Below are 12436 nucleotides of genomic sequence, written 5' to 3'. Positions count from 1 at the left end.
ATTATACGGTGACCTTCCCATACGACGTCCCCCAGGCGACGGGCAGCCTTGGCTATTAGTTATTTTAAAAATGTACTGAGTGAAGAAGGCACACCATCAAGGCACGTTTCCTCCCCCTCATCTTCATTCTGGCTCTTCTCTCCCGGATCAGTCTTCTCAGTTGCGTTGCTTCTTCTTCAGCCTTAAGGTACATAATGCCAGCAGCAACTGCGACAAGCACCCGATCCATTTTCCTTTTCTTATCTTTTTACTCAGCAGATGAACCACCGATACCACAAACTATTCCCGCAATTATTTCCCGCCGGTGGCTCTTTATATAGGCGCACATATTGCTATAGTGCAGGTAATTTATAAAATATTTTCATGTATTATTTTTCAATGAAAACACACACAGTAACGTTTAGATATAATTTTATTGTATCCAGCCCGGTCATGTTAGCCTGACCTGTGATGTACTCCCGTACAAAACATGCGAGCCAGGAGCCAGCCAGTAAGCACCCAACTGGCTAACGAGTATTAGCTTAGCATGCTAACCATAAGTACTAATTGTAAATAAAGTTACTATTAAGAGCTCCACTATTAGAGCTGTGACTTTCAGGGTACATGCTAGCAGTGCTTATAACAAAAACCGCATACGAACTATTACTACTGTGAGAACGTTTTCACTATTAAACATACAGAAACAACAATGCTGCTCACCTGCACCCGTCTCCATTTTGGGATCATTTTCCTTTGCTGTGGCGTGTACTGTGCAGCCACGAGGAACCTTAACAATGCAGTTGCGTTATTTGTCGACCAGGTGGCTCCAAGTTTAATATAGTTAGTTTAATATGGTAATCTTCATATGAATAATAATTGTGAATTTTCGAGAGTTATAGTAGTATTTGTCTTCATTCCCATTTACCTTAACCCAGCAAATTTACCATTAATGTGGCTGTAGTCACTTGAAGGGTCATGCTCACTTTGCGATCATCACCTTTTTTAAAATTTTTAATCTGAACAGCATTTATTTGGGCGACAAGCATGAACTGCCTACAGTTTCCCACAAAAGATTTATTTATATATTTTTACATCAATTAATTAATTTTCTCGAATCACAAATTTCCATAATGAGACATCTAATTCTGGCACATGCTCCAACTATTAACATGTTATAAAGCTTCTTTTTTTTGACTCCGTTACAGCTGCATTTGAGAGGCTGCTCATATCACACCTGAGGCGCGAGCCTGTATCATTTGTCCTGAAGGTGGCGCCAGAGGAAGATCATTTACACTGCACTCACAGGATGTTCTCATTAAATTCAGTTTTATATGATCAAAGTAAAACATGACATCTGTAGCATGAAGGAAAAAAAACATCCACAGGTAGACTATCTCACACAAACACTTTGTTCAGTAGTTGGAGTTTATTAATGAGCATACAGAATTACTGTTAGAGCCTACTGTACCTGTACCTGTACCTTCTGGATATGTTTATAAAATATACGGCAATTATTATTCTTTACATACAAAGAGCCAGAAATAATGTTACATTGTTATACTGTTGAATCTTTTAAGCATAAAGTAACAGCTGATTCATGTGAAGTGCAGGAGGAGGTGAAAGATAATCCTACAAAAACCAGAGAAACAGGGCTCAGAGCTGGCCTGACAACCTGAACAATGTAAGGTTTCCTTCACTGATGCTAACAAACATTCATTCCCTTTGAGCTGTTAATGAAGGCACAGCAACACCTGAGGTCAGTATCATATTTAAAGTCTTTACACATGTAACCAAAATGAAATAACAAAGAGCAGCAGTTTGTTCGGAGACACCATCAGGAGTTTTGCTGAAAAAATCCAAACAAACAAACAAACAAACAAACATGTCAGACCACGGCATTTAGACATAAGAAAAAAGAACAAAGCTCATACAAAATCACATTCTCACCAGCAGAGCTCGTCCTTTGGTTTCTATTGGCATCAGGAAGTTTCCTAGAGCGCAGAGCACACAGGCCACAGCGAACGGACAGAGAGCCAGAATCACCGACTGAGACATCAGCACCTGAAGTACACACAAAGCAATGACAGACTGGACCAAAAACCTGAAAACTCTGATCATTAAGCGGGACAGCCAACGCACCTGAGCAATGAACGGAGCGATCATTCCTCCGATGCGACTGAACGACGTACAGAAACCCATCCCCAGAGAGCGCGCCACCGTGGGGTACACCTGAGAAACCAAAACACCTGTCACCTCAGACCCGGTCCTTAAAAAATGCACCGTTGAAGCCAGCAGACTGTGAACGTACCTCTGCTGTGTAGATGTAAACCACATTAAAGTTCATGGAGACCAGAGACCGCAGCAGAAACAGCAGCACCGTGAAGCCAAACCTGCACGACCAAAACAGACCAGATGACATCACAAACCTTGACCTGCTCTAATGAGATGACATCATACACTTGGACCCGGTCAGGGGGGTCCAGTCTGTGGGGCTCTTACATAGTGGAGCAAATGTTGAGTATCATAAAGAAAAAGGCTGCTAACAGCTGCAGCACGGTCAGAGTCATCTTGCGTCCAAACACGTTGAGCAGAGCGATGTTTGCTGGGACCACTGGGAGGATAGAAGAGAGGAGTCAGAGTAGACCTGATCCGGGAGCAGCACAGCTGCAAACCTTCGCAGTACGTTTTAGGAATTATTCTGCAAGTGTGGCTGAAAAACCGATGAACTGAAAATTCTCTCAACGCATTTCGCTGACGATGACTCACATGCAACCTCTCCGAGGCAGCTGATAAGCAGAGTCTGGTAGTCACTGTAACCAAAGGGGATGCAGTAACACAGTCCGTCCTCATGGCGATGTTTGACCTGATGCTCTTTGTCAGCATCGATCACACACAACAGGTTCTTCTCCAACAGCTCCGAACTGCTCAGCACTGAGCCGTAGTATATAAACGATGCCACAAACCTGACAGTGAAACAAATGAAAGTTGGTCCTTAACAGGTCCAAGAAGGATTATACATACTGGGTATAACAACCACATTCAATGACTTCTACAAACCTCGGATGTCTCTATGGTTGGGAAAAAAACTGCTGGGAGCATTTTAAGTTGTCTACGAAATGTTTCCAGAAATGCTCGAAACACTTCATAGACAACTTTTGTCTGTATAAACTTAGTACTTTAAATCTCCCTATTTGGCATCCAATCAGAAGACATAATACAGTATTCTCCTCTATGCCTATGACACCTTACTATGTTTTAATATAAAGCACGCATACTTTCTGATTTGGTTTCCTTAAAGAAGAAAACTGCTGGACAGTTTGAGTTTTTCATGACTATTCCTGTCTGTAAATGTAACCTGTGCAAACCTCCAGTTTGCTTTCACTGGATCTTTTGCTTTTATCTGATAATTTGCTCCTTTGATGCCCTTTTACTGTGACGGCTATGTAGCCTGCTTTTATTAAAACACTAAAAAATAAAATACCATTACCATGAGTACCAGAGCAGTACAGATGTCCTCCTGAATGATGGGCTGAGCAGAATTCTCCAGCTGCCTCTTTCGCTCTGAAACACACAGGAACATTCACACCGAATATCCGATGACTGAATCCAGTGATACCCTCAGATTCAACTCAATTCAACAGTTTTATTTATACGGCGCCAAATCACAATGGCAATCACCTCAAGTTGCTTTATATTATGAGCCACCATCAGGACATCCCTGTGAGTTACACATACTGCCCTGTGTAGTGTTTTTCCAGTAGACTGTTATCACAAACTTTAAGATAAAACAATTTTGAAATATTTTTAATCATTTTGACAGCAAAACATTTTCAGGAACTGAAAGATTCGCTCAGCAAACGACTTTCAGGAAGATCAGTACACTTATTTCAAGTCTTACTCACTACACTTAACGTACCGTGACGGGCTCCACGAGTCGTCCTGGCGGAAGAGAAGCTCGGTTCATTTTAGCAATCCAGTGCAGCGTTTTCATGGCAGCCTCAGTCTTTCCTGCTGATACGTTGTAACGAGCCGACTCAGGAATAAACTGATTTGAATCAATACATACAGAAACAGCAGTCAGCCTGGGTTCACGAGCCTGAATACATCCACCAATCACAAACTCACATTAGCCTTGATGAGATTATTGTGGCAACTTAGTCTTCCCCAGCTTATGCTTTAAGTGGCACTTCATGTGATTTCTACTAGTTTAGTGACTCCGCTTCTCTTTTTTGTTCACCCCTCTCCTTTTGGCACTTTTAGTTTAACAACCAACAACCTAAAACCTGACAAACTACTTCAGAACCTCCAATTCATCCCTCACTTCTTTTAGTAACTGTGAATTATTACAGCAACACTTAAACATCTTTGAAAACTTCTTTAGGAATCTTTCATTCTTCGTTTAATTTGCCACACTGAATGTTCATATGTGCATTCATTTCTAATCTAATGATCACAGCACTGCTGCACAGGTTAGGGTGGACAGGTGAGGGGCATATCTCACCTTAAAGAGGAAGATGAGGATGATACTCGGCGTGACAGAGATCCGTATCATCCACCTCCAGCCCAAAGTTGGAACCACCAGCATACCCAGAATGATGATAAGCATGGAGCCCAGCATCCAGAATATCTGACACACAAACAGGGAGCATGCTGGGAGATCTGAACTGATGACATCACACCATACAGGTAACTAAGCTGAGTTTGAGGATGCCTTTGAAAACCCCATGGGAGAAAAACAAACAAACAACGTGACGTGAGCTGAAGCTGTTACCCATGGAGCTGTGCTCTCTCCATGACGGGTATTAAGCATTAAAATAAGGCTGGCAACAGCTGTGATTTATGATACATGTACGTGTTTTAGAGATGGACTCTGAGCTTTGCTGCTGTCGCCTTGTGATGTTTTGTATTTGCTGGACATCTAAAACTTTATCTTTCTCACATCTCTTTAAAAACAGAATATTATCTCCACAAGACTGTGATTACAGTTTTTGCTCGTTGCTTGAACACTATAAACCCATGCTTAGACTAAAGTAACACAACTTGAAGCTTTTGTTACCATACCTCAAACACATGTACCCATACCTTAAACAAAAGTGCTGCTTTGCACTCTGGTTGCAATTATGCAACACACTTACTCCTTTATGCAACACACATGGTCCTGCATACTACACTCTATTTCATACATAAGACACTTCGTTCAAAAATGAAATCTCAGGGTGCCATTTGGAAAACACATTTATCCAAAATACAAAACACATCGGGTAATTGCAACCACTCAAATATACACCTGAAGGCACTTACTTGCAAAACTGAACACCAATTAGCCAACCACAAAAAGCCCTCAGTTTAGCCATTTCAAGAACTTTGCAAGCATGGATGGAGGGAGAACAAGAGGAAGAGGAGGAGGAGGTCAAAGAGGCCATGCACGGACCCATATTTCTGATGATATAAGAGCAACTTTGGTGGACCATGTCATCAACCACGGCCTGACTATGAGGGAAGCTGGGCAGAGAGTCCACCCACATCTAAGCTGCTTCACAGTGGCATCTGTAATAAGAAAATTCCGACTAGAAAACAGGTCTGTCTTCATCTCACTGCCTTCTACTCTACTCAGATGGTTTTCATAGTACTGTTCTACAGTTACCATATCAAGTGTACAGGGTATTGCAGGGTGCTAATGCTCCTTTTGCAGCCAAAGTGGTAGTTTCTGTGAAACATACCATGATTACTTATATTGAAGTACAGTGTTGTACAGTGGGTGATACAGTATATACAGTAAAGTACTGTAAGAAAAATAAGCAAACCGATGACAATATGTGGTTGTATTTCTCTAGAATGACTCGAAGACCTTCTGGGGGAGGACGCCAACGCCTGTTCACACAACAGCAGGAACTTGCCGTTGTGGACCTAGTGAGGGCAGACAATGCTATCCGTCTCCACCAGCTACGAAAGCAAATACTTGCAGACAGGCAAGTGTTCAACAACATAAACCATGTGAGCATCACCACCATCAGACGCATCTTGGGAAAACACAGCATCACCATGAAGCAGCTCTACAGAGTCCCATTTGAGAGGAACAGTGACAGGGTCAAAGGACTTCGAGCTGAATATGTATGGGTAAGTGTAACTGTCCTTTACATGTACAATACAGTATTGGTGAAATCCAGTAGCAGCTGAATATGTACCATATCAGTACCACATGGATCCATTCTGAGAGCTACACAGGTACCTGTGTGATGGGGTGAGGGTCCTGTATGTGTAGCACTGTAGTACAGTAATATGTTCTCTTTTTCTTTTTTTTTTACAGAGAGTCTTGGCCATGGATGGAGCTGCACAGCCTCATGAATTCATTGTCATTGATGAAGCTGGATTCGACCTGTGCAAAACAAGACGACTGGGTCGTAATGTAATTGGCCAAAGGGCAATTGTGCACGTTCCAGGGCAGCGCGGGGGAAATATCACATTGTGTGCCGCCATAAGCCTTCGAGGGCTTCTGCATCATCATGCAAAACTAGGTCCATACAATAGGCAACATATACTCACATTTCTAGATGCTCTCCATAATATAGTTGTACAGAACAGACCAGATCAGCCCAGGTTTGTGGTGATATGGGATAATGTCAGTTTCCATCGGGCTGCTCTGGTCCAGGCCTGGTTCTCCAACCACAGTCAACTTGAAGTGGTATACTTGCCCCCTTACTCACCATTTTTGAACCCTATAGAGGAATTTTTTTCGGCTTGGAGATGGCGAGTATATGACCGCCAACCACATGCCTGCATGCCTCTTCTGCAGGCAATGGAACAGGCCTGTGGCGACATTCAGGTGACAGCAATCCATGGATGGTTTCGACATGCAAGAGAATATTTTCCCCGGTGCCTAGCGGGAGAAGACATTGCTTGCGATGTTGATGAGGTCCTGTGGCCAGACCCCAACAGACGGCGGGATCCATGAGCCCACGTATGCACAATTGTCATGATTTTTTGTTTACAGTATAGTGTTTTTTCTATTACTGTATTATGGGTTTTTTGTTTATGTTTTTTTTTTTTTGCTTTATCTGAATTCATGGTACTGCAATGTACAATATTGAGTAGGCCTATTTGCTTTTTTGGTTGTTTGCAAATGTGTCTCCTGAAAATATGCCTTCTGAATGAACAATGGAAATCAAAGACTGCAGTGCTTTATATAAAGTAGACTAGTGTGTTCCCCCTGATGTGTAAGTGTTTGCATATGATGCAAGTATGTGTCATTTTGTCAACAGAGTTACATTTTGACAAAGGAATGTTAGGTTTTGATAGCAGAGTTTAGGTTTTGAGAGTAGAGTTTCAATTTGGTGCAGATGTGAATGGTATATTTCCCAGTGTTGTGTCATGTTTACTTGTGTTTAGGGTTTTGGCACAATGAGCAAAGTTTTGCAAAATGTGTTCAGGCAACGGGCAAAAACTGTAATAACTGTGTGTATACACTGACACGTGTTTCTTTGATTGTATTGCCTTAAAAAGATAATAGACATACTCATGTTTTATGTTTTTATCTTTTATGCTGAGCATGTTGAGTTTTCCATGTAATAAAATCTGCGTCAAGCTGCTATTGCCCATGATTATTATGAAGGTCAAATAAAAACACTGGATTTAACCCTGTAAGGTCCTCAGTAATGGGCACTAGAACCCTCTCAACTTCTGTGCTATCACAATATCTGATTTCCAAAACATGACCTTAGAGATGAGGATTAGAGCAGAGTAAAGAAGGAACTGCGAGCGAAATAACAGCTGGTGACAGGAAGTGGGTGAGCCCTCAGTAAAACTTTTATCAACTTCCAGGTAAGCAATAAAGGCAACGACCAACGGAGTCACAAATACTGTTGACTGATATACAGCGGTGGGTTACCCAGGCAACCTCAGCCTGTAATGTCTGATAGCGACCAACTGTCAGTGATAAAGTGATGCTGATGATCGCTTCCTGTGTGGACACTCATTAGGACCTCTGATGTTTCGCTCTGTGAGGTCTCCCAGATGGAGCAGTACTTTGTGGTCAACATGATTCTGACTTCCTCGTCTTTATTTTTGTGGAAACCAGTGAAACTCAAAGAAAGGATGAACTCACGGTGGCCAGAGGCAGCAGGGTGGCTCGATGCTTTGCCGGGATGAACTCGGTCTTCAGCACAAACCTGAACAGAGACGCTATCAATTAGAGCAGCCACTGAAGCTTACCACCATCCAGCCAATCAGACTGCAGGATGTTCAGCGTAATGTTTGTGTGTGTGAGCTGACCCCTGCGACACTCCTGCGACGCCGCAGCCCACCATGGCACGCAGGAAGATGAACCAACCGTACGACGGTGCGAATGACGTGAGCAGCGAGAAGTACGCACTCCACACGAAGCCACCGAACACGACCTGGATCACACACACACACACACACACACACACCAGCAGTCAACCAATTAGTGCACAGACTCCAGCTGAGACCTTGCGTGTCGGTTGTTTCTGACCTTCCAGCGTCCGTATCGGTCGGCGATGTATCCTCCCAACACTCCACAAACCATGAAGCCCAGAAAAACCATCTGAGGACACAGAGAGAAGTGTTGCAGCACTTTCATATAGTCATCACGTTAATGAGCTCACACGCCTCTGATGTAATGAAACAAGAAGCTGCTCTGCTGACTGTGAACGTGATCGATCAGTGAGACCTGTTCAGAGCTGCTGACCATATAAAGTCAAGCCATGCTAAAGAAAGCCCCACTGAGGTCAGGGTTACCCTCTGAGAGTTCAGAGGTTTCAGCCTAACTGGTTGACGCAAATTAATTGATTAATCAATAAATTATCAGCAGATCAGTCTGTGTGCTGTGACTCACAGTGGAGACGAGTGCCACCTGCCAGTCCTCCAGACGCCACTCACATCGAATCTCCGGAGAAACCACAGCTAACAACATGATCTCCATCGCCTCCACGATCTGCGCACAAACACGAGCACAACACAGAGTGAGCACCCTGATTACTTTAAATACTCTGAGTATTTTGCTGCTGAACATAAACATTACTCACGTTGGAGCTGCCCATGATGACAAACAGCAGAATGTGAAAACGCCCGAAGCCGATTTTCTCCACGGCATCCTCCACTGTAAACGTTTTATCTGCTGCAAGAATCAATCAATACATCAACTAACATCACCACCTTCCTCTTGCTCAGAATGGCTGTGACAGACACCTTTAATTTCATAATGAGGGAAATGAGGTGGTGAGAACTAGTTCTTCTGTGGTGGACTGATATGACCCTAAAACAGTTGAGCTTTAACCTCCTTGCAGAGGACTTGAGTCCCAGCATGCTCCTGATCAGGACCGCCTGATCCTGGTTCTGTTGGAGGTTTCTACCTGTTCAAAGGAAATTCTTTGAACAGGAATTCGAGTCTTTACCTTTCAGAATAAAGCATCGCACTTCTGCTGTTAAGTGCTTTAGGAATAAAACTGGACTGAAATAAAGTACAAAGAAGGTCTCTGTAGTGAAACTGACTGTTAAAACCTGCCCATGGCAGAAACCTACTGTGCTTCTCCTGATGTTTTTGCAGTTTTTGCAGACAGGTTCATTCACAATAACATCACAACCTTTTTAGGAAACGTTTCAAAGGGCCTCACAGGACCCTCCAATGTTTCCAAGGGCATCACATCATCTCCAGATGTTTGATTATCGATTATCAGACTCACCATTGTTGCTATTGTTGCTGTCCTGCTTGTCGTCGGCAGGTTTCTCCTGCAGTTCCACCTCCTGCAGATGGATGGAGCTCACCAGCTGAGTCTTCATAGAGTCACTCATCCTGAAATGAGAAGTCTTCCTTTCAGCCGTCTGAGGTTCAACCGTCTGCAGATACATGAGCCAGAACATTTGTGAGCAGAGTTTCAGCTTCATGCAGCGCCGCTGATTTTAATCCGGTTATTAGTAAACTGAGTCTTCATTTCATCGTTTGTATTAAAATCATATCTGTGGCAATGTTGCAGGCTTCTTCAAACATTCACTCATGCTTAATTCAGTTCAGTTCATTCAATTCAGTTTTATTTATACAGTGCAAAATCAAATACAGTGAAAGACAGGACAAAAAACATGCTGTGGAAGAGTCAGAGAGCTCTATTAACACATAGTGAGCGAGAAAGGTGACTGAAGAAGAAAAACTCAATGCATCATGGGAATCCACCAGCAGCCTACACCTATTGCAGTATAACTAAGGGAGGATTCAGGGTCACCTGATCCATCCCTAACTGTATGCTTTAGCAGAAAGGAAAGTTTGAAGCCTAATTTTGAAAGTAGAGATAGTGTCTGTCTCCTGAATCCAAACAGGAAGGTGGTTCCATAGAAGAGGGGCCTGAAAACTGAAGGCTCTGCCTCCCATTCTAGTTTTAAATACTCTATGAACAACAAGTAAGCTTAATCCACAACTGTTTGGTTTTACCTTTCAGCGGGTCTACAGTCTACAGAGTAGAAAAACCGATGTTCATCCAATGACTTCAGGGTGGCGTTACAAACACCGCTGAGTCCTTCAAAAGTAAAAGTCCCAAAGTACTACTGATCACCTTCTCCATCAAACTGATCTATTGACTGATTAATCGCCTCTAGAAAAAGATGAGATTGAGCAGACTGATCAGTGAGCTGCTGCCAGAGTTTCAAACGAGCAGTTGATTTATGGATTTGAAACCAGTTATTAGTAAACAAAAAGAATATATTATTGTCAGGCTTACTTTATTACATTCGCTGAAGCTTTTTTTAAAATCATTTTGCTCTCACAAACACAGATTGTGCTTTATTCACAGGGGAGGTGTGTTAGTTTCTCTGTGAAGCTGAGGTGGAGGAAACTGAAGTAGGTGTTGTAACGAAGTGATTTCCAATGTTTCAATGTTTGTTTGTTTGTTTTTCTATGTGTAATGTCTTTACTTATATTGGTAAACAGACTGTAGAGAACATGATTTAGAGATGAATTATATATTAAGTTATGTTGTAAGTATGAACCTGTGTTGTTGTACCTGCTTTATAACCAATCCAGTCCTTTTTGGCCACTTAAAATATCTTTATTGAACTACTTCGTTATATCTGCTGCCATCTTAACCAACTGTCTCTTGAAAAAACACACTTTTAATGTCAAAGAGACTTATTAGCTGGATAAAACAAGAGTGTTGTTGGTGGCTCAAGACAACCTGAGATCATTTCAGGGACATATTTGACATATGCTTCATATATCATAGGCCAAAAATCATTTACACCAATACAAGCAGTCTTTTTTTGGCAAATAACATGAAATTGCTGCAGATTTCAGGAAGACAATGAGTTTTTTGAACTACACGTAAGAAATCCTCAAACCTTAAAGAAACAAGCATACAAACTCTGGATGAGGAGATATTTTAACAGACATGTTAATCCTTCTTTAATGAACTGGACGGAATCGTTTTGAGCCCAGTCAAAGGTAAATGGTCCGGGAAGAACCGGCGCGATTAAAACTGAGTGCGGGATTTATTATGACTACAGCCACTTCAGCTTCACCTCTCACACAGGAACCAACAGCGGAATCGAACCCTTAACGTTCTCTCAAATAAAACCAGTACTCACACAAATGTTGAGTTTCAACGCTGAGGCCGCCGGTGAGATCTATTTTCATCCTGTAGCAGGTCACATCCCGACAGGTAGGTCAACACCGTAGCTGTTCACCTGTCCAGGTGATTCAGGAAGTGCTGTCGTCACCAGAGAGCCAGCCCGGGGGGAGGGGTAGGGAGCTTTGTGTGCAGGGAGTGGTTCAGTTCCGCCCATCATCAGCTGAGTGAAGAAAAACAAAACAAGAGCCTCTCCACAACATTTAACGTCACAATGAGAGACAGGAAGTCAGCAAATGAAACAATATGGTCAAAAACAAGATCAATAATTTAATCTCTGAGCAGTTCGACCTAATAGATCTCAACCCATCACACATTCCTCTGGAATATTTTCACTTTATGAAAGTTAGAGCACAAATATTTAAACTTTAGTCCTGAAGCTCCCCCTGCTGGCACTGACAGTAATTACAGACAGATCCCTGCAGTTCCTCTGAGGTCCAGCAGTGGCAGCAGTGAGTCAGTGCCCGTAAACTCCCATGTTAAAACTTTGCAGCAGAAATAAACATGCTTAAAACCTGATACACAATCTCATCATGTCTTTATAGATAAATTCCTCCTTTATAACAACTCCAAGGGGGGAGGATGGTTCCTAAACTCACCTGTATAAATCAGGGGGCGTGGCCTCTTTGACTGGCAAGTGGATGATCACACAGGCTGGTGTAGTTGTTAGCTGTCTGCTAACTGGACTGCTGGACTGTGTTTGTGCTGTTGGAGCCTTTTGGAGCATTTTTAATGGCGTCATGTGACTACTGTGAGGTTACTGTGTTAACAGACCATCCAGGAAGGATGTGTGTGTGTGAGTGAGAGAAAGAGACGCTCCCGTACAGTCT

The 12436-nt window shown here is 42.6% G+C and overlaps 1 protein-coding gene and 1 long non-coding RNA gene across 4 annotated transcripts; one reads left to right on the top strand and one right to left on the bottom strand.

Annotated features, from left to right (window-relative positions):
* Positions 1 to 1374: 1374 nt before the first annotated feature.
* On the bottom strand, positions 1375 to 11819 carry svopl (SVOP-like). 3 transcript variants are annotated; one of them, XM_040048388.1, is made up of 16 exons: positions 11566 to 11819; positions 9678 to 9831; positions 9021 to 9112; positions 8831 to 8929; positions 8468 to 8539; positions 8248 to 8372; positions 8081 to 8144; positions 4481 to 4606; positions 3896 to 4024; positions 3467 to 3540; positions 2746 to 2942; positions 2479 to 2590; positions 2288 to 2369; positions 2119 to 2208; positions 1927 to 2040; positions 1375 to 1825 (listed from the first exon to the last, which is right to left on the bottom strand). In XM_040048388.1, exons 2-16 carry the CDS (start codon positions 9784 to 9786, stop codon positions 1814 to 1816), a joined length of 1497 nt encoding a protein of 498 aa, XP_039904322.1. In that variant the 5' UTR covers positions 9787 to 9831; positions 11566 to 11819; the 3' UTR covers positions 1375 to 1813. The 3 variants fall into 3 exon arrangements, with proteins under 3 accessions (XP_039904322.1, XP_039904324.1, XP_039904323.1); XM_040048390.1 differs by having other exon boundaries at positions 9021 to 9109; XM_040048389.1 differs by having other exon boundaries at positions 9678 to 9787.
* On the top strand, positions 6353 to 7414 carry LOC120744197. Its single transcript, XR_005698319.1, has 2 exons — positions 6353 to 6661; positions 6773 to 7414. It is a non-coding gene; the product is annotated as an uncharacterized LOC120744197 (long non-coding RNA).
* Positions 11820 to 12436: the final 617 nt, after the last annotated feature.

The sequence above is a fragment of the Simochromis diagramma genome, unplaced genomic scaffold, assembly GCF_900408965.1.
Source record: "Simochromis diagramma unplaced genomic scaffold, fSimDia1.1 OVJJ01000557.1, whole genome shotgun sequence".
Classification (NCBI taxonomy): domain Eukaryota; kingdom Metazoa; phylum Chordata; class Actinopteri; order Cichliformes; family Cichlidae; genus Simochromis; species Simochromis diagramma.
Note: the sequence above shows the minus strand (reverse complement) of the source record. Positions and strands in the feature narration are given on the sequence as shown.